The sequence below is a fragment of the Salminus brasiliensis genome, chromosome 13 (genome assembly GCF_030463535.1).
Source record: "Salminus brasiliensis chromosome 13, fSalBra1.hap2, whole genome shotgun sequence".
NCBI classification, from domain to species: domain Eukaryota; kingdom Metazoa; phylum Chordata; class Actinopteri; order Characiformes; family Bryconidae; genus Salminus; species Salminus brasiliensis.
Window position 1 is genome coordinate 30166080 of NC_132890.1, and position 23641 is coordinate 30189720.

At 41.5% G+C, this 23641-nt stretch overlaps 1 protein-coding gene across 2 annotated transcripts in view; it reads left to right on the top strand.

Moving 5' to 3' along the window:
- LOC140575227 (protein unc-13 homolog C-like) overlaps positions 1-23641 on the top strand; it is a 237443-nt gene that overhangs the window by 37079 nt on the left and 176723 nt on the right. For both annotated transcript variants that reach the window (XM_072695457.1, XM_072695458.1), the window contains exons 6-9: positions 985-1038; positions 7961-8180; positions 12123-12350; positions 16938-17079. In XM_072695457.1, the coding sequence (XP_072551558.1) occupies positions 985-1038; positions 7961-8180; positions 12123-12350; positions 16938-17079 (644 nt within the window). The remainder of the gene's footprint in view (positions 1-984; positions 1039-7960; positions 8181-12122; positions 12351-16937; positions 17080-23641) is intronic.

Sequence of the window (23641 nt, forward strand, 5' to 3'; positions counted from 1 at the left end):
GACCTACACTGTAAGAAGAATAAATAATGTAGTAAATAAAGTAACTGAAGATTGTGTAAGATTGCAAGTCCCTGGCTCCTCCCCCTCAATTAGTTTACTGTTTATTCCTATCTGCAGATTAGGACGTCCCCTACTACATGACATCCCCAGACTGGGAAGCTTTTGACAATGGAGCACTGAGAACCTTGCTGGGATTTGGACTTATGATCTCCTCACACTTGTTGAGCAGGCAGTTAGACCGTTATGCCACCCTAAAGCTTTGAAACTACCAACCTGGTATCACATCTGAATTATACCCATGCTACGTGTAGCTACGTTTAACTCATAGCCGGCTTGGAAAAATGCATGCCAAAGCAACTGGCAATGCGGCATTGTGGCAAATGTATTTGACATTAGCATGTTAGGACAGCAACAAATCAGTCTATTGGCACCGCTGCATGTTTGATAAGGGGTCTGGCGAACATACACGACCAATACCTCACATAAATGCATATTCACGTTACTTATGGCACAGAGTGGCGAGATGCTAGCTAGCATATTAGCTAGCAAAGGCTAGTGTCCAGCGAACCGAAGGATAGGTGACTATTAGCTAGTATGAGGATTTAATCAGTATCCAGGCAACACCTACCCGTGTATCCCAGTCTCAAGTCTTTGGAGATGTGCTCACCACAGTGCTCAGGCATGATACCAAGTAGGAAATGTATACGGCTTCACAGCTCTAGAGTGGTGTAACTGTCTAACTGCCTGCTTGTGAAGAGACTAGAGATCATAAGCTCGAATCTCATCAACACCACAGCCCTTCATGGTCAGGAGTCTGAAAATAAGAAGGCCTCCCATGAGATAGGGGGAGTCCTAACCTACATTATTACACCCTGATTAGGCTTTAATGTGTTTAATAATTATGACTGATGTGATTGATGCTTACACTGAGCATCTCTCTCTCTCTCTCTCTCTCTCTCTCTGCAGACTTTGACTGCTCGAAAGGCAGGCATTTCGTTTGCGCTCGTGACCAGGTCCACCCTGAACAACGAGGATCTAGTAAGTGCTCCACACACACACACACACCCACACACAAACATCAGCCAATCACTGCTTAATGGAGACCATTTGTGTGTCGCTAATGAAATGTACCATGCATAAAGACCAATCACACGCACGGCACGAATGGAAAGAGGTCACACACACACACACACTCCAATAAACATTTTATTACCCATGCACACAGATGCGTGCATATACACACATGCAATCTCTTTCTAATGGTTTTGTATTACATGCAAATTGCCACGCTACAGTGTTTATATTCAGCAGTCTGCGCAATGGTAGCATTTGCATGCACCAGTTGCAAACACTGTGGTGGACTGGTCAAGCTTTTTCCTTATTGCAACTCCAGCAATGGAAACTGACCATGTATACAGTAACACATAAGCACATAAGAAGATAATCAATGTATTGATCATTTTCCCTGACCAGTGGGATCAAAATCAGCGCCTGGATTTGATGTTGTTTGGCAAGTAATATCAGCAGTGTTAACGGTTCCTTTGCAAAAGCTGTCAAAACAAATCACACAATGCTGTGGAAGGTCTATATAGTCCACTTGCTAATTGACTTATTGTTAGCAAGCTACAGAAGCATCACTCATTTCTGGTATTATTTACAGATGACGTTGCATCAGCAGGCATCAGCAGCAGGCCTCTACTTAAATGGAATTGGTCAATGGAAAATCAATTTTACACAGATTTTCTATTTAACCCAGATGTAGCCAATCAATCCGGTCACGTTTGGTGGTCAGATGATGCTTTTTTGAATACTTTACTTGCACTGAAGCGACAAGACTAATATAGCTATTAAGTTATCATGTTACTTAGATGGTTCATTGTAGATACCTTGTAGATGTCACCTGATATTTAACTAACATTCAACTAAATGTATATTAAATGCAACTGAAGTTGAATGTAAATGGTCACCCTTACACTTTTTTACCCTTTCACCTAAAAACTTTTGGTAACAATTGGTATCAAGGCAACACCTACCTGTGCAGGTGTAGCCAATCAATCCAGGCACATTTGGTGGTCAGATGCTGCTTTTTTAATACTTTATTAGCACCGGAGCTACAAGACTAATATAGCTTTTTAGGTATCACTTTGCTTGAGTGGTCCATTGTAGATGCCTTGTAGATGCTTACCTAGAATTCCGGTGTTTGTTGAATTCTCAGGGTGATCACAGATTATTCAGTGGTTTTTTTTCCCCCAGAATTCTCGTTGTTTTTCTTGATGAGTTGATATTCTTGATGAGTTTTTAGAATTCTCAGCAAGTTTCTAGACGTCTCTTATGTAAACCTTTAACGCTCTGTGGTGATGTGGTTTCTTAAGTTGTAATAAGAGAATTTAGGGGAGGTAACTAAGAAGCCTCTTTAGAAACGTCCCATTTCAGTCCTGTCTTATCAAAGCCGTAAATGCTGTATAATGTCACGGCTTGTCTGAGCAAAACTCTCTGCTCAACAGCAAATCCACTAACCAAACAGACAAGCTGAACATTTTCCAAAGCTTTTCTTTTTTTCCCCACCATCTAGTTCAGTACAGACAAACCCCTCCAATCCACAGCCTTCATCAAAAGAAGGCTTGTCAGGTGACTCATTCTGTCCCTGCTTTCACTCTGAGAAATCACTTTACTGAGGTATTTACATCGCATCACTCTCTCCCCTCTATTTATTCGTCTGATTCATCTGACGGCGATCAATTAAAACCAAGAGCGAGGGATGGAGGTCAGCAGAAAGGAGGAGTAATTCTCCCTTCATTGATTAAGGCTTTCTCATCCCTCTCTCACAGCGCTGGCTTTACCGCAGAAACCAAAGTGCTGCACTATAATTAAAAGTGGAATCACTGAAGCCTGAGCAAATAAAGCTACAAACCGAGAACCCCACAGCCGGCCTTTAGTGCAGAGACATACCGGCGCAGGAAGAGCTCTGGGGGCCCTGGTAGATGCACTGTGGAGACATTAAGGAGGTTGTGATTTGGCTTTAAATGATGGGTTTTAACTGACTTGAGGCTTTGATATTTTTATTAACCCCATTTGCATGATTAGTTACTGCTACACCGGGAGAGATCTGCTTTTGTGGGCATGTTGGTACGTGTTCACAGTAGTAGTTATTAGTAGTTATTATATTATTAGGTTATTATAGGTAATTATGACTCGTGTCTCAACAGAAGAACAATGGCAGACAATTTAAAGACATTTGCAATTGTTTTTCCTAGTAGTGGCTGATTGAAAGCCTGAATAGCATAGTGGATAACCACACACAAGATGCTGAGGTTCGATGCAGTAAGCTGTGGCTAATCTCACAACATTTTCTTAAAGCATGTAGGGTCATTAAAATACAACTTTGAAAAGGAGAAGGGTACAGACAGAGTAATTGTGCGCCCTATCTTGAAATAACGTTCACTGTTAATCAGAATATTCTGCTGTTTTAATGATTTAACGGATTACACCATTGCATATCACTCTGTATCACTTTATACCACTGTACTTCACTCTGCATCACTCTACACCACTGTATAGCACTGTATCACTCTGTATCACTCAGTATCATTATATATCACTCTATGCCACTGTATATCACTGTGCATCGCTCTGCACCCCTGTATATCACTCTGTGTCACCGTTTCACTTTAACGGATTACTGTGAGTACTTACGTATTCTGCTTACATTCCACCAAACATCCAGAGCCATGTTGAGGTGCTACAAAGTTCGGTCTACACACACAGCACACAGAAACAACGAGTCGTGCGTGTGGTTTAACAGGAAGTTGTAGGATAATGGTAGGAGGTTCAGGTGAGCGCTGTGACTAATGACTAAATAGGCTACGCACATCTAGCAGAGAGCCGTTCACAGCAGCAGTCCGTAAGTAGGCTGAACAGATGTTGGCGCATTATCCAGTACACCCAAAAAAAAACAGAGAGGGAGAGAGATGGGGGGATCCCCTTAGAGAGACCTCAGACTAGAAACTGCAGTCGCAGCCATATGCTGAACACTAAAGCCAGTTGAGACGGAAAGTGTTCGCTTCAGTCCCTCAGCACTGCAAAGCGCTTATAGCTCCAACTGCTTCAACAAAAGCACTTAGAGCAGCCAATCACGGGCAGGCGTTTTGCGATCAATTCTTCGTTTACAGATGAGTGATTAGAGCCCTGATGATATGATGTGGGTGAATAACTCTTGAACCCCTGCTGAGATGATTGTAGTTGTTTAAAGTCTGGCCGTCTTTAACACTCCGCTTTAATGCCGTGCAGTTCAGGAGCTCCTGTGCTGAATGTATGGAGTGTAATCCATTGTTCTTTTTTCAGACCACATTTTCACGCATCTTGCTTCCATTGTTCTTGGATTTGTGAATGAACCCCTTAAAAGAGCCGGCGGGCCGAAAGTGTTAGCCAAAGATTAGCCCCACCAGTTTGTACAGAAGTCCCTGTAGTTACTGAGTAATGCACCTAAGGGGTTAAAGTTCATCAGAAGCTAATTCCATTTTTTTATTCCGAGTCTACTCCACTAAAACCACCTCCTGTCTGAATCCCACACCTCTTCAGTGTTCTGAGGACCCGGAACGAGGCACCAAAGCAATATGACCAACCATACAAACAAAACAAGTGTATTTTTGCCACTCAAATTTGATACCCCTTGTATCTGACCACAGCCTTTCTGGACCAAAGCTCCTTTCCATAGCTATATTTGTGTACTTTTAATATACTTGACAAATATTTATAATATAGGCTTTTAATGCTGCGCACTAATGTTCACGCATTTACCAGATATGAACTGAAGGTAATCTAAAAATTGGCAGATTTTTTTATGTTAGCGTCAGAAACTTTTATTTTCAACAAGAAACACATGAGTAATAATAAAATTCACACATCACTCACATCATCTTTATAATTAAAAAAATAATAAGTGCTTACTGATCCAAACGAGCTGCAACACTCATTCTAGGGTTGGGCAGTATTCATTTTTCACACTGTCATACCATCTCAAAATATTACTCTGCTAGGCCTCTCTTATCCCTGTGGAAGTTGCTAGTAAACAGTGTTAGAAGGTGTGTGACTAGAGAGTAATTGTTTAAAGTAAAGCGTCGGTACAGTCTAATCAGGTCTGATACGCTCTCTCCAACACTTCAGACTAATTAGATTCATTAGTGCTGCTTTAGTGTTTGCTGAGAGACAGAGAGTCTGAGAGACTGGATTATTGGAGTCTGTGCTGCTCAGTGGACCCGTCACAGACATCTGAGTATAATGCAGCTCAGGAGACACAACAATCACTCTGCATCACTCTAAACCACTGAATATCACTCTGCATCACTCTAAACCACTGAATATCACTCTGCATCACTCTAAACCACTGAATATCACTCTGCATCACTCTAAACCACTGAATACCACTCTGCATCACTCTACACCACTGTATATCACTTAGCATCACTCTACACCACTGTATATCACTCTGTATCACTCTACGCCACTGTATATCACTCTGCATCACTCTATACCACTGTATATCACTCTGCATCACTCTAAACCACTGAATATCACTCTGCATCACTCTACACCACTGTATATCACTTAGCATCACTCTACACCACTGTATATCACTCTGTATCACTCTACGCCACTGTATATCACTCTGCATCCCTATATACCACTGTAGATCACTCTGCATCACTCTATACCACTGTATATCACTCCGCATCACTCTACACCACAGTATATCACTCTGCATCACTTTATACTACTGTATATCACTCTGCATCCCTATATACCACTGCACGTCACTCTACACCGCTGTATATCACTCTGCATCTCTACACCATTGCATATCACTCTGTATCACTCTATACCACTTTAATTCACTCTACACCACTATATATCACTCTGTATCACTCTACACCACTGTAAATCACTCTGCATCACTATACACCACTGCACTTCACTCTACACCACTGTATATCACTCTACACCACTGTATATCACTCTGCATCACTATATACCACTGCACTTCACTCTACACCACTGTATATCCCTCTGCATCTCTACACCATTGCATATCACTCTGTATCACTCTATACCACTGTACTTCACTCTGAATCAATCTATACCACTGTGTATCACTCTGTATCACTCTACACCACTGTATATCACTCTGTATCACTCTACACCACTGTATATCACTCTGCATTAATCTACACCACTGTATATCACTCTGCATCACTCTGTACCACTGTGTATCACTCAATACCACTAAATGTCATGCTATCACTTTTTATCACTCTTTAGAGATGTATACCACTTATAAATCACTCTGTACCACTACATATCACCCTATACCACTGAATGTAACTCTATATTGTTCTGTATAACAAAACTGACAGGTGAAGTGAAAATCATTGATTACCTTCATCTACAGTGGCACCTGCCAGTCAGTTCTTAAAGGGGGTGTGTTAAAAGCAGGACAAATGGGCAAGCATAGGAATCCGAGACACTTTGCCAAGGGTCAAATTGTGATGGCTAGTCCACTGGGTAAAAACATCTCCAAGACATCAGGCAGGTCTAGTGGGTTTTTTTCTGGAATGCAGTGGTCACTACCTACCAAAAGTGGTCCAAGAAATAACAAAGGGTCATAGGCACCTAAGACTCATTGATGTAATCCATGAAGGCCCCACCTCACAACTTACAGGACTTACAGGATCTGCTGCTAACGTCTTAGTACCAGATACCACAGGACGTCTTCAGAAGTCTTGTGAAGTTTGTGCCTCGAATGGTCAGATCTGTTGTGGCAGCACAAGGGAGACCTACTTAATATTAGGCAGGTGGTACTAATGTTATGGCTGATTCGTGTATAACTCAGAGGTTTAACTCTTAGCCTAAATATATCACTATAATTCTAAAGTATATCACTTTATATGCCTCTCTGTGACTCTATATCTGTAATAATATCACTATATCACCCTGTATAACACAGTATATCACTTTCCACAGCTCTCTATCACTCTATTTCACTCTCTTAACTTTAACACTCTATATATCTATGTCTGTGTTTGTGAGCAGCTTTTTATCCAGTCTCTCTCTCTCTCTCTCTCTCTCTCTCTCTCTCTCTCTCTCTCTCTCTCTCTCTCTCTCTCTCTCTGTGTTTCTGTCCGTCTCCCTCTTGCTCATTCTGTCTCTCTCTCTCTCTCTCTCTCTCTCTCTCTCTCTTTCTCTGTTATAAACAGAGTGATGTTGGGCAGTGATTCCTCTCTTTTATGAGGATGCTAAAAATGGCGACAGCTTCTCTCCACCCCCGAGGTCACATGACTGTGCTGTGAAAGTGACTGTAAAATTCAGGCTGTAAAGCACACACACTCACGCTGAACATGCTGAGTGATGTGTGTTTAGTGTCAGTGTGGTGAAGTGTGTTACTGCACTGTGTGTGTCAGGGGTTCTCTGAGAGGATTAGGAGTAAATTAGTGCTTTAGTGGATGTTATCTATGGCCTTCCTTTAAAGACGTTTGCATCTTCTCTGGGGAGTTTAATAGTGTATACACACACACACACACACAAACACACTAATAACACTAAAGCTACAGAGATAGATGGAGCCCTATTACTCCAGAGAACACAGTGCCACCACTTCACAGTCCAATGCTGGGGGCTGTGTCTCTCCATTCCACTCTTGGTGAGGGGCTTGGTGACTTCAGGCTCAGGTGTCGCTGCTCCAGAGCCTCCCATTGTATCAGTCAGTGCTTTTCTATGGAGATTATGCTAGCTGTGTGTGCACCTGTGTTGCCAATGGTTTCACCTTAAAGTAGCTGAATATGTTAATTAGAAGGGCTGTCTGTAAACTTTTTGACATTTGACAGTAAAGGTTAATATCTTCATTTATATTCCCTGTCTCTCTCTCTCTCTCTTTTGCTTTCTCTCTCACTCTTTTTCACTCCTGTAGAAACTGCAGGTCTTAAGAAAGACACTACAGGCTCTAATCTATCCCATCTCGTCTACCACTCCCCACAATTTTGAAGTCTGGACAGCGACAGCCCCCACCTACTGCCATGAGTGTGAGGGGCTGCTGTGGGGCATCGCTCGGCAGGGCATGCGCTGCACCGAATGTGGGGTCAAATGTCACGAGAAGTGCCAGGACCTGCTCAACGCAGACTGCCTCCAACGTGAGTTCATTTACTAATACATGTATTTAACATTCAGCTGGTGGTTTGATCCCTTATTGACTCACATTAATATTCGAGCCAGCCTGGCCACTTTATCAGAAACCTCACTTTGCTGTTGTACAGTTGGAAACTGTAGCTTATCTGGATCTGATCTGATGTGTGTTGGTGTTAGTCCTCCTCTAGAACCTAAAAACATGTACGCTTAGTGTCTGACCACATCGCTGCTCTTAGATGGATATATTTGAGAAGATGCACATGGTATGTGTTTCCCATAAAGTTGCCAATGACTGGAAGTACAAGATAGGCGTTTCTAATAAAGTGGCCAGTGAGAGACATTACATGGTAGGTGTTTCCAATAAAGTGACCAGTAAGCAGATGTTCAAGATAGGTGTTTCTAATAAAGTGATCAGTGAGTGGAAGTTCAATATTGGTGTTTCTAATGAAGTGGTCAGTGAGAGGAAGCACAAGATCAGGGTTTCTAATAAAGTGGCCAGTGAGAGGCAGTACATGGTAGGTGTTTCTAATAAAATGGCCAGTGAGTGGATGCACAAACTAAGCGCTTTTTAATAAAGTGGTCAGTGAGAGGCAGTACATGGTAGGTGTTTCTGATAAAGTGGCCAGTGAGTGGAAGCACAAGGTAGGTGTTTCTGATATGGTGGCCATTGAGTGGACGCACAAACTAGGCATTTTTAATAAAGTGGCCAGTGAGAGGCAGTACATGGTAGGTGTTTCTAATAAAGTGGCCAGTGAGTGGAAGCACAAGGCAGGTGTTTCGGATAAAGTGGCCAATGACTGAAGGTACAAAGTAGAGGGTTCTAATAAAGTCAATCTCACCTCCTGCTTTAGTGGTAACCTTTTGACACCAGAAGCAGCAGCATGTCTAATGCTCTTCATATTCCTGTCTGAAGGAAATGAGAGCTGTCAGAAACTATTAACATGCATGCTCGTCACAAATCTCACACAAAAAAGTCCCCTCCTCTCTCCCTCATCTCAGAACAAAAAGATGCGCAAATCAGCAGGTCTTCATGGCATTAGATCCCAGCCAATGATGGAGGAGCTGGTTTAGTCATCGCTGCTTGTCAGAAGGGAAACATCAAAATAAATATAATCTTGTTTACTTATCCAGATTTTCTCTGGGCCTCAAGTCCGAGAGCAGGAACGTGTCATTCCCAATCAGTCAGGATAAGTGGCAGGTCATACTTTGAGTGGAGAAGCAGTTTGTTACTAAGGTCCGGGTGCAGAGTGGCAGTGTGTTTCTGTGGTTTGACCGTTTAAGTGAAAGTGTTGATCTGAGGCCAGGTCCAGAGCTTTTTCTGAAGGCAGATGCAAGTCTGAAAGCATGACATATGCAGTAGAATCCATTAGGGTACACCTTTCTTGTACTTACTTATCGCCATTTTAATCTTCGGCTGGAAAGTGTGGGACTTTCAGTGTTAAACCTTCGAATCCTAGACTTAGCCACTTTTTCACTACAGAGCTGAACAGTTCTAAACATGGAGGGGAACCGTTCTGGTGACTTTTCCACACGAACAAGGTTCTTGCTGGGCTGGGTCTCCTGGATCTTTATATTCCCTGTAGCTCTCTTCAAGTGCACTGATCATTAGCGTGGCGACAAGTGTGATTTAATGCTTGGGTCGGTTATGGGCCTCATTCATGGCGGCCAGTACAACAGATAACGCACCATTAGCATGGCCCCCCTGCCGGGCTTATTCAACATCAGTACTGTGGCGTTAGCGTGGCCTAGCTCGCTTAGTTTAAGCTAGTACTGCCTTCTTGAGGCAAACACTTAAAAGCTGGAGGCAAAAACTGTGTAACAGCTGTACTAGACTATGTTCATGATTATGTGACTGTTTATTGTCTTTAATGCCAGGACCATGACTATAGCTATCCATTAACACAGTGCTAACTGCATGCCAAAGTGGCCACACACCTCGCATCAAACCTTATTGAGTTAGTTTCAAACAGACTTGTTTAAGTGGATTATTTGACACTACATCTATAAAATGGCCTTCTTGGGGTGGTTTGAGACGAGTGTGATTGATGCATGCAGATTACACAATGCTCACAGATGAATTACGGCCTTCGTGAGTAGTGCTATGTAAGCCTAGAAGCTGTAAAGCAGGACTAAAGAGCAAAACTGTTGCATAATTAGTTGGTAGATGCCTTTTGTGTTCTTCCTGGTCCTGATTTAGCAACATGGCAGGTGTAAATAGAAACCATAACCAGTCCGTTTACAGCCTGTAGCGGGACCGAACGATACGACGTGGCCTTAGCAGTGAAAAAAAGAGGCCGTTGTTGTCATTTTTCTACTTTATTTAAATGTTATTCTATGAATACGAAGTCTAAGTGGTGTCTATAGGTAATGTAGGCTGCTTATTATGGCAGCATGCTGCTGAAGATGAGCACTGGTAGTAGAAGGCATAGTCTAGGCATACCTTGTCAGATACATCAGAACCACACTAGGTTTAGGCAGATCATTGAACAGGGTTCTGTTGGTACACTTTAGCATGAAGACAGTTGAAAGCACACCTCAGTTGTGTTTATTGTATATCCAGCCCCCAACAGCGGAAACTACTGTATTTCTTCAGTGAGTGTGTTTAAGGTTTAAAGCTACTGTACGTAGCACTGCTCCTAGCACAGCTGTGAGAATGATGTGGTATGGGCTGTAATAACGCTGTTGTGAGTGTGACATGCATTATTGCCTATTGTGGAGCTCCCTTTTCAAGTGACCCTCACAAATATGGCCACCTGCCAGTGCAGCAAATGGGTCTTTATTCTGCGAGATTTATAGAATGAGCCATCAAAGTAAATCACCATAGCCAAAGTGTGAGTGTGTGTGTGTGTACGTGTGTGTGTGTGTGTGATTGAATGAACAAGAGATTGTACTCATGCGTGAGAGTAAGAGTGCATGTGCATGCATATGTGTGTGTGTGTGTGTGTGAGAGAGAGAGAGAGTCAGAAAGCAGGATAAACTGTTTGTTTATTTGTAAGTGTGTGTGAGAGTGTGACTCAGAGAGTGAGAGGAAAGCTGTGTGGCTGTATAACGTACAGTCTAGAGGTGGCAGGAGACCACGTTTTCTTAGCAGATCTCAATTCTGAAAGATTCCCAAACTGAAATCTTGAGATTCGGGCTGATACTGGTCCCATATTTCTTTTTTTTTTCTTTAAAACTTACCAAGCTTTAAAGGTCGGTCTCCTACTTGTTTCCTACTTAATTCATTTAAAGGGGCTGGGAGCTCCCCCCTAATCAGTTGCACCTATATATGAGAGCTGTATGTGAGAGCACCCAGCATCAGGTGACAGGGAAACACAGTGGCTCAATGTGCAATGTGGCAGATGGTTTTACTGTGGGGCTGCGCTGAGACAATGTAGTAATACCTCTTACCTCACCGCTTCAGAGGAACTCAAGGAGATGTGCCTTTCTTTATTTTGCAAATGATGGTTCATTCAATTTCAGGTCATGTTCACAGTTTCGCTCCATTAAAAATCGGATAATTGAGTTGAGGTCAAAAGAGATGAAATGGGCGAGAGGAACTCGCGAGAGCACCTTTCTCAGGCCCTGGTTCACTTTTCAAAAAATCTATTCAACAATACAGTTCAAAACAACAGAAACACAACTGTGTACACTGGCCACAGATGCCCTCCCTTGTAGCTCCACCTTAGTCGTAGTGGACAGGACACTGTAGCCTGTGTGTTGACGCACTGTTTGTGTTAGCCTCCTTCTAGCCCTTCCTCCCTGGTTCAATAGGCTACTGTAACTGTACACCTTTTTATTGGACCTATAAGACAGGTGGAGCTCATAAAGTGAGCGGAACACTGAGTGGAAGCCCGAGATCAATGTTTATAATAAAATGGACAGTGATTTTGAGCAGGCTGCTGAATGATGCCTTGTGCTGCCCCCTGTGTCAAGCAGAACCATTACCTTCCCTCTCCCCTCTTCAGGCGCGGTGGAGAAGAGCTCCAAGCATGGCGCAGAGGACAAGACCCAGAACATCATCATGGCTATGAAGGAGCGAATGAAGATCCGGGAGAAGAACCGCCCAGAGGTGTTCGAAGTCATCCAGGATATGTTCCAGCTCACAAAGGAGGACTTCTCCAGCCACCTGAAGACTGCCAAGCAAGCCGTACTGGAGGGGACGTCAAAGTGGTCTGCCAAGATCGCCATCACTGGTCAGTTCCTGGGGCATTGTGATTAGTGTTGGCCTTTCCTGCTCCTCACTCTTTTCCTCACTTTCATGTTTCAGCACCACTGGAGCAGCATGGGGCATAGTTTCACCCATTTTAATGCTTTTTGCTTTATATACATTAATAATGTGGGCAGTGAAGATTGAACTGGACACTAAATTGTATTTTAAATGATCTGTTCAAAGTTTTTAAAGAAAAGAACTGAAACTTACTTATAAGTTATACTATAACTTATATTATACATTATATTATATTATACTTAAAATAGCCAGTTTTGTCAAATGAGCTATCTCGAGATATCCAGACATGGTTCACCAGTTGTCCTTCTATGGACCACTTTTGGTAGGTGCTGACCACTGCCTAGCGGGAACACCTCACAACAGCTGTGATGTTTTGATGCTCTGATGTTCTGACCCAGTTGTCTAGCTTATTGACCCAGTTGTCTAGCCATCACAGTTTGGCTTGCCTATTTTTCCTGCTTTTAACACAGAACCTTCAGGAATTGGCTGTTTGCCTGCTGCCTAATATTTCCATCCCTTGACAGATGCCACTGTAGATAATCAGTGTTTTCCACTTCACATGTCAGTGGTGCTAATGTTAAGGCTGATTGAAGATGAGCTCAAATTGAGTAGTTGATTTTAGGGAGATATTTTTGTTATTCCTGCATATCTTCTGGCAGACTACGAGATCTTCTTCTTCACCTTAAAGGTCTCACCATAAACAAGGCTTCACACAAAAACAGGGGTTAATGGATTGGTCAGTTTACATCTCAGGATAAAACAGAAAACTGAACATCAGCAAAGGACTGGCCTCTTGTCGAAATCGCTGATGTTTGACCATGTTGATGGATGAAACAAAAACTGTGCATCAACAGATGGGCTATAGTCTCTAACTGTACACCAGAAGTTGTGGTGGAGCTGGTGGAGCTGGAGATGAGGTGTTTCTGCCAAGGAGAAATGCATACAAGATAGTTCTTTCAGATTTGGCCTGTGACAATTAAGAGAGGTTTTAGGGGACTGATTGCTCCACCCACCAATTAATTGTGCATTCCCTGCGTATTAAACCCACAATGAGAAGATCTTTTGGTGAGGCAGGACGGAGCCTTCCTTGGTCTTTGTTTATTGCTTCTTCAGTTCCAAGCAGAGCAGTTTGTTTTGCTGTTTTGTCTCATGGGGTATTGTCCGGACCCATCGAACCGAAGCACAACAACAGTGTGTTTTCTGTGCTGAAAAGAAAGCAATTATCAGTGGACACACAGACAGACACACACACACACACATACACACACACTCTCTCTCTGAGGCAGGCAAGGCCTGTGTCACCGGCTCTGCATCAGCAACACTCTTTTCCCTTGACTTTGCTGCTCGGATGGTGGACACCCTGAATTAATGCCAAACTTGCACTTCTGCAGAAGTGTCAATATGTGAGAGAAAGAGAGAGAGAGAGAGAGAGAGAGAGAGTGGGAGAGAGAGAGCAAAAAAAGAGACAAAGTAGCATTGCGACTGGTATAATTTATCTCTGCTGCTGAATCGAATTCCCCCCTCTTTAGAACGCGTTCATGGACTCCTGATTTATTTATTATTCATTTGAAAAACGCCAGGACGCATTGATCCTGCTTCAATTTGGCATCAGCACCTACTGATTCCATATTATATTCGCAGGGTGGATGGAAATTTTGGAGCCCAGAAACTCTTAGAGCGCCGTAACTTCCAGAAACCACCTCAGCAACCTGCCCCCCACCCTAATCTTTTCCGCTACTTATGAATATATGTCATGTTGGAAGCAAGCCAGATACATTTTACGTCAAAGTCCCAAATTAAAAAGATATAAAACCTAGATTATATTTTGTACTTTATACAGTCAGGCGTCACTTAGTAGAAACCCACCTCTGGTGCTTTCAGGCACTGGCCACTTTTTTAGAAACCCCTACCTTGTTCTTCCACTCATTGGCCGCTTTATCGGAAACCCTATTCTTGAACTTCCACTCACTTGCCACTTAATCTGACAGCCCTTCCTTAAATGCACATGCACTGGCCAGTTTATCAGAAACAATTTCCTAGCTTGACCACTTCATTGAAAATTCCTACCTTGTGCTTTCACTCACTAGACACTTTATTGGACACCCCTTCCTTAAACGCACATGCACTGGCCACTTTATCAGAAACCCTTACCATGTGCTTTCACTCACTGGACACTTTATTTGACACCCCTACCTAAAACTTTCATGCACTGGCCACTTTATCAGAAACCCTTACTTTGTGCTTTCACAAACTGACCAATTGATTGGACACCCCCATGTTGAACTTCCATGCACTGGCCACTGACTCCTTTCTCCATCTCATTTCCATTTATTGACTAATATATCGGAATCCTCTACCTTGTGTTTCCCCTCACTGGCCACTTTATCGGAAACCCTAACCTTGAGCTTCCACTCACTGGCCAATTAATCTGAACCTCCTACCTTAAATTTCCAGGGACTGGCCACTTTATTAGAAACACCTTCCTCATATTTCCACTTATTGATAACATTATCAGAAAACCCTGCCTTGTGCTTACTGGCCACTTTGTATTTCCAACTGTTTTTTGTTGCCTTACAGTTAATTAGCCCCTCTCTGCCCCATCCATTCATCACGTTTCTGACCACAGGATCACGGCTGATCAGATATTATTTAACTGGTTGTGCATTTTCAGCATAGCAGTGACACTGACCACACAGCAGGTTTTTTACACGTCCTTGTCCCAAGACTGGGTCCATGGTCAGATACTGACCACTTACAAAGGTTTAGATAACAAAGTTGGGCTACACTCTCTAACTGAGCTGCAAATGAGGGGTTTCTACTGAAGAGGACCCTGATAGTGAGATGCTTTGTAATAACTGAGCAGTTATGTGATAAAGCCAGAACACGCTGAACGTGTGAACGTGTTAAAACTTAGTGCTTAGTGCTTCATACACCCAGCATCACTGGTTTAATGAAGCACACTGACATTCCATTTCTCCAAAATCGCCCTCCTCCGCCCAGCCTGGTGACATTGCAGCAATCTCTGTAGCTCTCCAACCCAAGGATATATGTACCCTGAATAATTCATCACCTCACCTCATTCATTTTTAATCACTAAGTACTCTTGGTTCTTTTATGGTGCTGTGTGAAATACTACAATCTGAGTGAGTGATGCTGGAGAAGCCGCAACGGCTGCGCTCATCGACGCTTTTGTGTATTATCATATACATACACACATACACTCTCAGACACACACACGCTGAGAGCCTTATGGCTTTTGTTTCTGACTGAAGGGAGTAATAAAAGTAACCAGGTGTTTGAAAGCCTGATGCCTCAGACAGAGTGCTGTGGTTTATTTTCCATTAGGTTCTGCTCCTCTGAGTAATCCTCCTAGGCCCCCTGTGGCATATTTTCAATTCAGTTCTATTCTGTCTGATTTGTATAGTGCTTTTAACAATACACTGTCACCAGGACTTAATGCCAAAAAGCACACATCACATGTTTGTACATTTGATTTAGCTTGAACCAGTATCTACATCCACACCTCTGTTCTTCACTCTACAGATCTTCAAGTTCATAGCAGTTTTTGAAAAATACATAGTAGCTACTGAATGAATTATAATAACTACAGAATAATTAAAAACCAGTAAATCATAGCAGTTACTGAATAATTCATAGTAGATACTGAATAAATGACAGTGACTACAGAATAATTCATAATCAATAAATCATAGCAGTTACTGAATACTTCATAGTAGCCACTGAATAAATTGTAGTAACTACTGAATAAGGCATAAATAAATTATAGCATTTACAAAATAAATTACAGTGACATCTGAATAATCAATTGTAATAAATCAAATGTAGCAGTTATGACAAATTCATAGCAGTTACTGAATACTTCATAGCAGGTACTGGATAATTCATAGTAGATAAAGAATAATTCAATAGTAACTAGTAAATAATTCATATTATATCATATTAAATCAATGTACATGCTAAAGAAGTCATAGTAGATACTGAATAAACCATAATAGTTACTGAAAAAATTATAGTAACTACTGAATAATTCATAATATTACATCAGTCGTAGCATTTACTGAATAATTTATACTATGTACTGGATATATCATAGTTGCTAAAGAATAAATCATAGTACATACTGAAAAATTCATAGTAGATATTGGATAATTAATAGTAGCTACTGAATAATTCATAGTAGTTACTTATTTTGTTTAGAAGATACTCGATAATTCATTCTTTTAATAATTCATAATATTAAATCATAATAGATGCCAAATAATCCATAGTCCAGAGTGATTCATGGTAGATATTAAATACGTAAATCTGTCTGTCTGTCTATCTATCTATCTATCTGTACATCTGTGTCTGTCTGTATTTCTGTCTGTCTATCTGTCTATATATTTATCTATCTGTCTGGTTTCTGTCTGTCTCTCTGTCTGTCTGTCTGTCTGTCTATCTATATATCTAATGACTTAAGACTAAAGACTATCAGTAAAACGGAAACTCTCAGGGCTCTCAGGTAACTCATTCTCCTCTCTCCATACCATAGTCCTTTGCGCCCAGGGCCTACAGGCCAAGGATAAGACGGGCTCCAGCGACCCCTACGTGACTGTGCAGGTGGGCAAGACCAAACGGAGGACCAAAACCATCTTCGGCAACCTCAACCCTGTCTGGGACGAGACGTTTTTCTTGTGAGTCGCTTCTCCTCTCTTTCGTATGAGTGAATGTTCCAGAAACACAAAGGCGCCTGTGTGCTGAGCACGCTTATCAAAGGGAACTGTTGGCTTGGATGCAGATGGTGTATAGTAGATTGTTGAGGCGTGTTTGATCTCAGCCCGGGGCTTTGATGAGGAGGAAGAGCTGGTTGAGGATCAGCTCCGGCTTGCCCAGCCAATAAAATAATAAATGTGAAGGCTGGTCTTAGATCAGTGTCCCAAGGACACACATTGTACTAAACATATGAGACTGGTGAATGGTGTGGACTCTCAGTGGGTCATGGTCAGCTTAGTCTAGGTTGCTGGCCTTATGCTGTATAGCCAAGCTTTTTAGCAGAAAAATGGGCACTTTACTTGAATGGTCCATGGATAGTCCATTGGTCCAGCCTTACCATTTTAGGGTTAGATTTAAGGTCTAGTTTAAGGTTGGGATTAGAGTTAGGTTTTAGGGTTCACTCAAGGTTAACCATCTGGTGTCTACGACTGTTTTATGCACACATTCCACTACTTTTGTGCAGCTAGGACTCTGACAAACCTGTTTCAAGCACCAAAACAATTTGTCCTTGTGAGTAAGGGGATGATTTTACAGGAAATGTTAAGAAATTCTGAAATTGAACTTTAATTTAACTTGAACTTTAATAAATGAGGGTCAGATAATCTCTTCACACAGTGCTCTAGGTCACATGTTCTGAACATTTTGATATAAAATGTGTGTATTGTTTTATATACAAGTATTATAGCTAGGGTTAGGGTTAGCTGTAGAGTTAGACTCAGTAGAGAATAATTTATATTCAGCTTAGATTTCAACTGCAATTAACAGATATTTAGTTGAATGTCAGCTGAATGTTGGACGGCCATCTATGAGGCTTTTAAGAAGTACCAGCCAAATAAAGTGATTCTTCTGAAATCAAGGATATTCTCTATATATTAATAGAGAGTTTATCCTCCCTTTACTGCAGTAACAGCTTCTACTCCACTGGCAAGGCTTTACACTAGATATTGGAGCATTTTAATGAGGACGATTTGATTGTATTCATCCACATGAGAGCATCAGTGAGGTCAGGAACTGAGGTTGGGTGATTAGTTATACCTAAAGGTATTGGATTGAGCTCCATCACTCTGAAGAAAACAGCTCCACAGCCACACATCAATACTTTGGGCTTCATATTCCTTTAGACCTTTAGTTCAATGTTTGTCTATGAAGATTATACAAGCTGTGTCAGACATGGGTACACCTTAAAGAAGCTGAATTCACACTTTAGGAGGGTGTCTGGATACTTTTGGACACACAGCAAACCTTTTGAACATCAAATGAGATGCCATGCTTGTGTTTGTTGTTTGAGGTGTAAAGTTGTCTGATAAAACCAGCTAAACTCAGGATTTGGTGAATTTAGGAAATGTGGGCAACTTGGGAAATTAGAACTAGACTGGAATTGTGTTGCCTAGTTGTTTTTGACCACCAGGTATCACCTTATGCCTTGTTCTCACAAGAGGTACTGGTGTTTAATCCCCTCATTTCCTGCCATGATTTAGCCCCGTATTTGTTGAGTGACCCCGAGACGGTGTCGGTGATATGAAAGGATTTGCGGGTTTAACCCAGGGTGGAAGAATCCCTCCCACATTAGAGAAAGGTAGCCCAGACCTTCCCTGCAATAGCCTTGTAACTCTCAAAGGCCTCTTCCGCAGCCACTGTTCTCTTAAAAGGACACTCGGTCAGAAAAAAAAAAAAGCTTTAAAATGAATTTTAATAATACGCTCTCACTTCATATTCTAAAAGGGTCTCATCATCTGAAAGCACAGCGCAACTCAAGCCCTCTGTGTAAATCACCCGAGCAGCCTTAAAAGTCTTCAAGTGTACACACTCAGCCTCAAAGATCAGCACTTTATATGCGATACAAGAAAAAGGACAACACTCCCTCATTACCATCTCATTAACATAACCTCTACAAATGATTGGTGCCCTAAAACTGTTCTTCTTTTTTGTGTATATACGCCATAGACAAAAGTATTGGGACATCTGCTTAATTATTGTTTCATCTGACATCAAGCTTTTGTTGGAGTAACTGTCTCCACCGTCCAGGGAAGGCTTTCTACTAGATTTTGGAGATCAGGATGTTGGATGATCACCACGCCACCTCATCCCCAACTCCCCGATTCATCCCAAAAGTACAGGATGGAGCACCAACCATCATTCCAGAGAACACAGTTCTTCCACTGCTCCACAGCTCAATGCTGCGGGCTTTATAACCTTCAAGACCTGGAATTAGGCATGCTGCCTATAGGTTCAGGTGTATCTGCTCCAGAGAGTCCTATTCTATTGGCAGGCCTTTACTATTAGGACTAGATAAGCTGTGTGTCAGCAATGGGTGCAGAGGTTTTTAAGAGGTTTCTAAGAGTTTTTTCCTTGTATTTGAAGAGCTAATTATTCAAGAAATGAACTTTTCTGACTGTCAGAGGGTTCTTCTAGTTGTCATGGTTCTGTATGGAACAATGGCCTATACCAAAGAACCCATCAATGGTGTTGAATTGGCTGTGGCATTTCTCGTTGCTCGACTGTATGGCAAAAATATGGTCAACAAAAAAAAATAGATTGAAAGATGAAAGATTGAAAGCCCCCGAAGTATAGCAGCCCTCAAAAGTCAGCATAGAAAATCCCCTTCCCTGAAACAGCACAGAAATATTGCCTTAGCTTCCGCAATTCCTCGTCCACTTCATCACAGCGGAAATCAGAGTGATTTATGCTGTATTTAAATCATCTTAAATCTTTCCAGAACTTAGTGGTAATAACAACAGGGGCCAGTTCATCAGCACATTCTCTCATAAAGAGTCTGGCAGTGCTGAAGCCCAGGTGTGCAGTGAAAGAGCTTAATTTGTATGCTCTCGGGCTTCAGTATTGCAGCAGAGGGGGATCATTTCTTTTCATATTCCTGATGGGAGGTGCATTGCCTGGTATATCCTTGAGCCCTTTCTTTGTAATCATTTGGGTGTCACATTAGGGTGAAGAGTTAGTGTGCCACGCGCCTCCATTCATATTTATTAAATCCCTCCACTGGGGGCTTTCGCCACTCTGACAGTGTGTGTACTGCAACTGAGATCAGAGTCCTGGGAAAAGGACTGGGAAGGACTCTGTGTGTGTGTGTGTGTGTGTGAGTGTGTGTGTGTGTGTGTGTGTGTGTGTGTGTGTGTGTGTGTGCGTTCCTGTTGCTGCATAAAAGTTCTTATAATGCTCATATACATCTATCTATGTCTGTCTGTCTATCTACCTATCTGTCTTTCTTTCTGTCGATCCATCTATATAGATCTATGTCTGTCTATCTATCTATCTATCTATCTATCTATCTATCTATCTATCTGTCTGGCCGTATATCTGTCTGTCTCTCTATCTATCTATCTATCTATCTATCTATATAACTATCTATCTGTCTGTCTGTCTGTCTGTCTGTTTGTCTGTATATCTGATTGTCTATCTATCTATCTATCTATCTATCTATCTGTCTGTCTACTTGTCTGTCTGTCTATCTTTCTATACTTGTCTGTCTGTCTGTATGTCTACTTGTCTGTCTGTCTATCTTTCTATACTTGTCTGTCTGTCTGTATGTCTACTTGTCTGTCTGTCTGTCTATCAACATGAACTTCTTTATGAAGTATGTAAAGCAGTGAAGGTGTCAGTATGGGCTGGAATCTTCCTCGCATGTTTTCTCTGTGCGTTTTTACATTGCCATAATTTCTGACATATTGAGGTCATCCGCTGTTAAGCATCTCACGCAGGCGTTTCCGTGATTTTTTCAAAGCTGAAAAAGTAAAGCTGGTTATCGCACAAAGCGTTCGCTTAGATGCTTAAATGCATTTCTGTCTCACTGTTAGGAACCATTGACATTTACTTTTTTTTTTTTTTTTAAGTGAGTTGAGGGCACTGGAAATTCAGAAGACTCCCAAAATTAGGATGCTTGACCCGGCCCTTTTGCTTTTGTGGTGTGAGTTTCTGATAATTGCAGTGTCTTAAATAATCCCAACAAACTGACACACATATGCACAGCTTGTCTAGTTCCTGTAGAGAAGTACTGCCAGTGGAATAAGACTCTCTGGAGCAGATAAACTTAAACCTATTGGTTTCGGGCGTGGGGTAGGGGTGTATACAGCACCCTAGCATTGAGCGGTGGAGCAGCAGAATTGTGTTCTCTGGAATGATGAGGTGGGGTGGTGATCACCTCACAGCCTGACCTCACTAACGCTTGCAATTAAAACCTCACGGCAATGCACATCAGAAATCTGGTAGAAAGCCTTCCCTGCTGGATAGTAGAGACAGATACTAAAACATAAGCAGTATCATGTCTTTTTTCTTACCCTGATTGCAGAAGACAAAATGAATGAGTGGGTGTCCCAATATTTATGTCCATATAGTGTCTCTGTCACAGTGATACAGTTCTGACCCTATCTTATTTTAGCCGAGCTAAGCTATCGAACTTCACCACTGACTATGGTTTTGTATGTGATAGTGGTTCAGTCTGCAGTATGTGATGAATCTGATTCACGGGGAAACTGGTCACTGATTCACTGTGGTTGATACTGATTGTGTTCCAGCTGGAATGTAGCAGCTAAGACAGCTAAAAAGCTGAGATGTCAGACCGAGGTGACACTTTGTGAAGATGCGCATTTGCTGTTTCATTATAGCGGCTTGTGTCTGTTCATTCTTGCAACCCCTAATCCACATCCAGCTGTTTCATTAACCCTGCGATTCTGAATCCCGAGTTTAATCCTAAGAGAAGAGCTGACCTTTGTTTCTGGGAATGGCTTTGTGCTGTTTAAAAGACATCTCTCTGTGTCTCTCTGTCTCTCTCTCTCTCTCTCTCTCTCTGTCTGTCTCTCCATTTTTATCTGATTTATTCCTTTACTTGTTTTGTCTTTGTTGTTTCAGAGCCATAATGGTTCATTTGTCATTGATTATTAATGATTTCTTTTTTATTATCGTGTAAGATGAAAGGTATGTGGTTTTAAGTGGTTTTTAAATTTTAGCAATTTTAGCTAGCCAACAACCCAACCCATAATTCTTCCGACATTGGGAGGGTGAGACACATGACCCATGCTGCACCAGCCACTGCCTCTTTTCCAACTGCTGCCGATGCAACATTGGGTCATAGTGGCAGTGCCTTAGTCCTCTGGATCACTCGAAGCCCCCGAGGGTCTGTTTTTCTTCTCAATAGCCATGTTTCCACTTTTCCCATTGACTTTGATCACTAAATCTACATGATAATAGCTCACATATTTCAGCTTCCATTTTTAATGTTTATAATATTTATCAAATCAGTGAACTCACACGTTGGTTTTACACATTCTACAGATATTTGAGTTTGAGTCAGATATGGTAAATGAAACACCACACTGACGAATGCTAGTGTTTGAACAAGGCTGTAATCCTTATTTTGAGAATATGATCTGATTGGCTCTCAGGATCGGCAAAGGTAGAGAAATATTGGATATTTCGGCTGAAAACATATCCCATTGATGTTTAATATATAAAAATTAAAAGCTACAAATGAAATATATACAGAGAAAATAAAATAAACACACACACACACACACACACACATATATATATATATATATATATATATATATATATATATATATATCAGAAATATATAAACATATATAAAAAATAAACAGTAATGTTTATTTAATTTACTTTCGCAGTTTATTTATTTAACTGTAATGAAATATTAAAAAAAATAATTAGTTATAATAATTTCTTTTTAAATATTTTTATGATGTGGGTGGATTGAAAGTATGGATTTCTCTGCCTGTTCTAATGAACTATGAGTCAACAATAATTTGTATAAAATTTGCTACAGTATAAAATTGTATACATCGTATATATAATTTGCACCTGCTAAAGATATTTTAAAGAGTTGCTCTTTAATTAAGTCGATGTTTTGTTTCTTGCATCTTCCAAAACCCATTTTGCTAATGAAGTTGGGGATGGTTATTGATGTTGTGTAGCAGCCAGTTAGGCTTCTAAAGTCACATGACCCATGAAGGATCGTACTTGTTTAGCAAATGGTGATGTAACTCCTGCTCCCTCCTGCTTTGCCATGATAAAGAGCAAAAGGGCCATCCGGGTGATTTTATGTTGGCGGTTGGGAAGGTGGACCATCTGTTCAGGTTTGCAATGACCATCGATCATGGCTCCTGTAGCTGCTGACCCCTCTCTCTCTCCAACCTCCTAACCTCATATTCACCTCCATTACATCCACTCCTCCTCTCCCTCTCTCCATGCAAGGCAACCAGCTTATGGCCTGGTTGACCAATTGACCTGTTTGTGCTCCTTCCACATATGTGTTCATATTGGGGTTCATATTGGGGTTTTTAATGAGAGACTGTAGCTCCACCTCAGTGTATATCACAATACCTACATTTAGAGTGTTATTAATATTCACCCTAATGAGAGACTGTAGCTCCACCTCAGTGTATATCACAATACCTACATTTAGAGTGTTATTAATATTCACCCTAATGAGAGACTGTAGCTCCACCTCAGTGT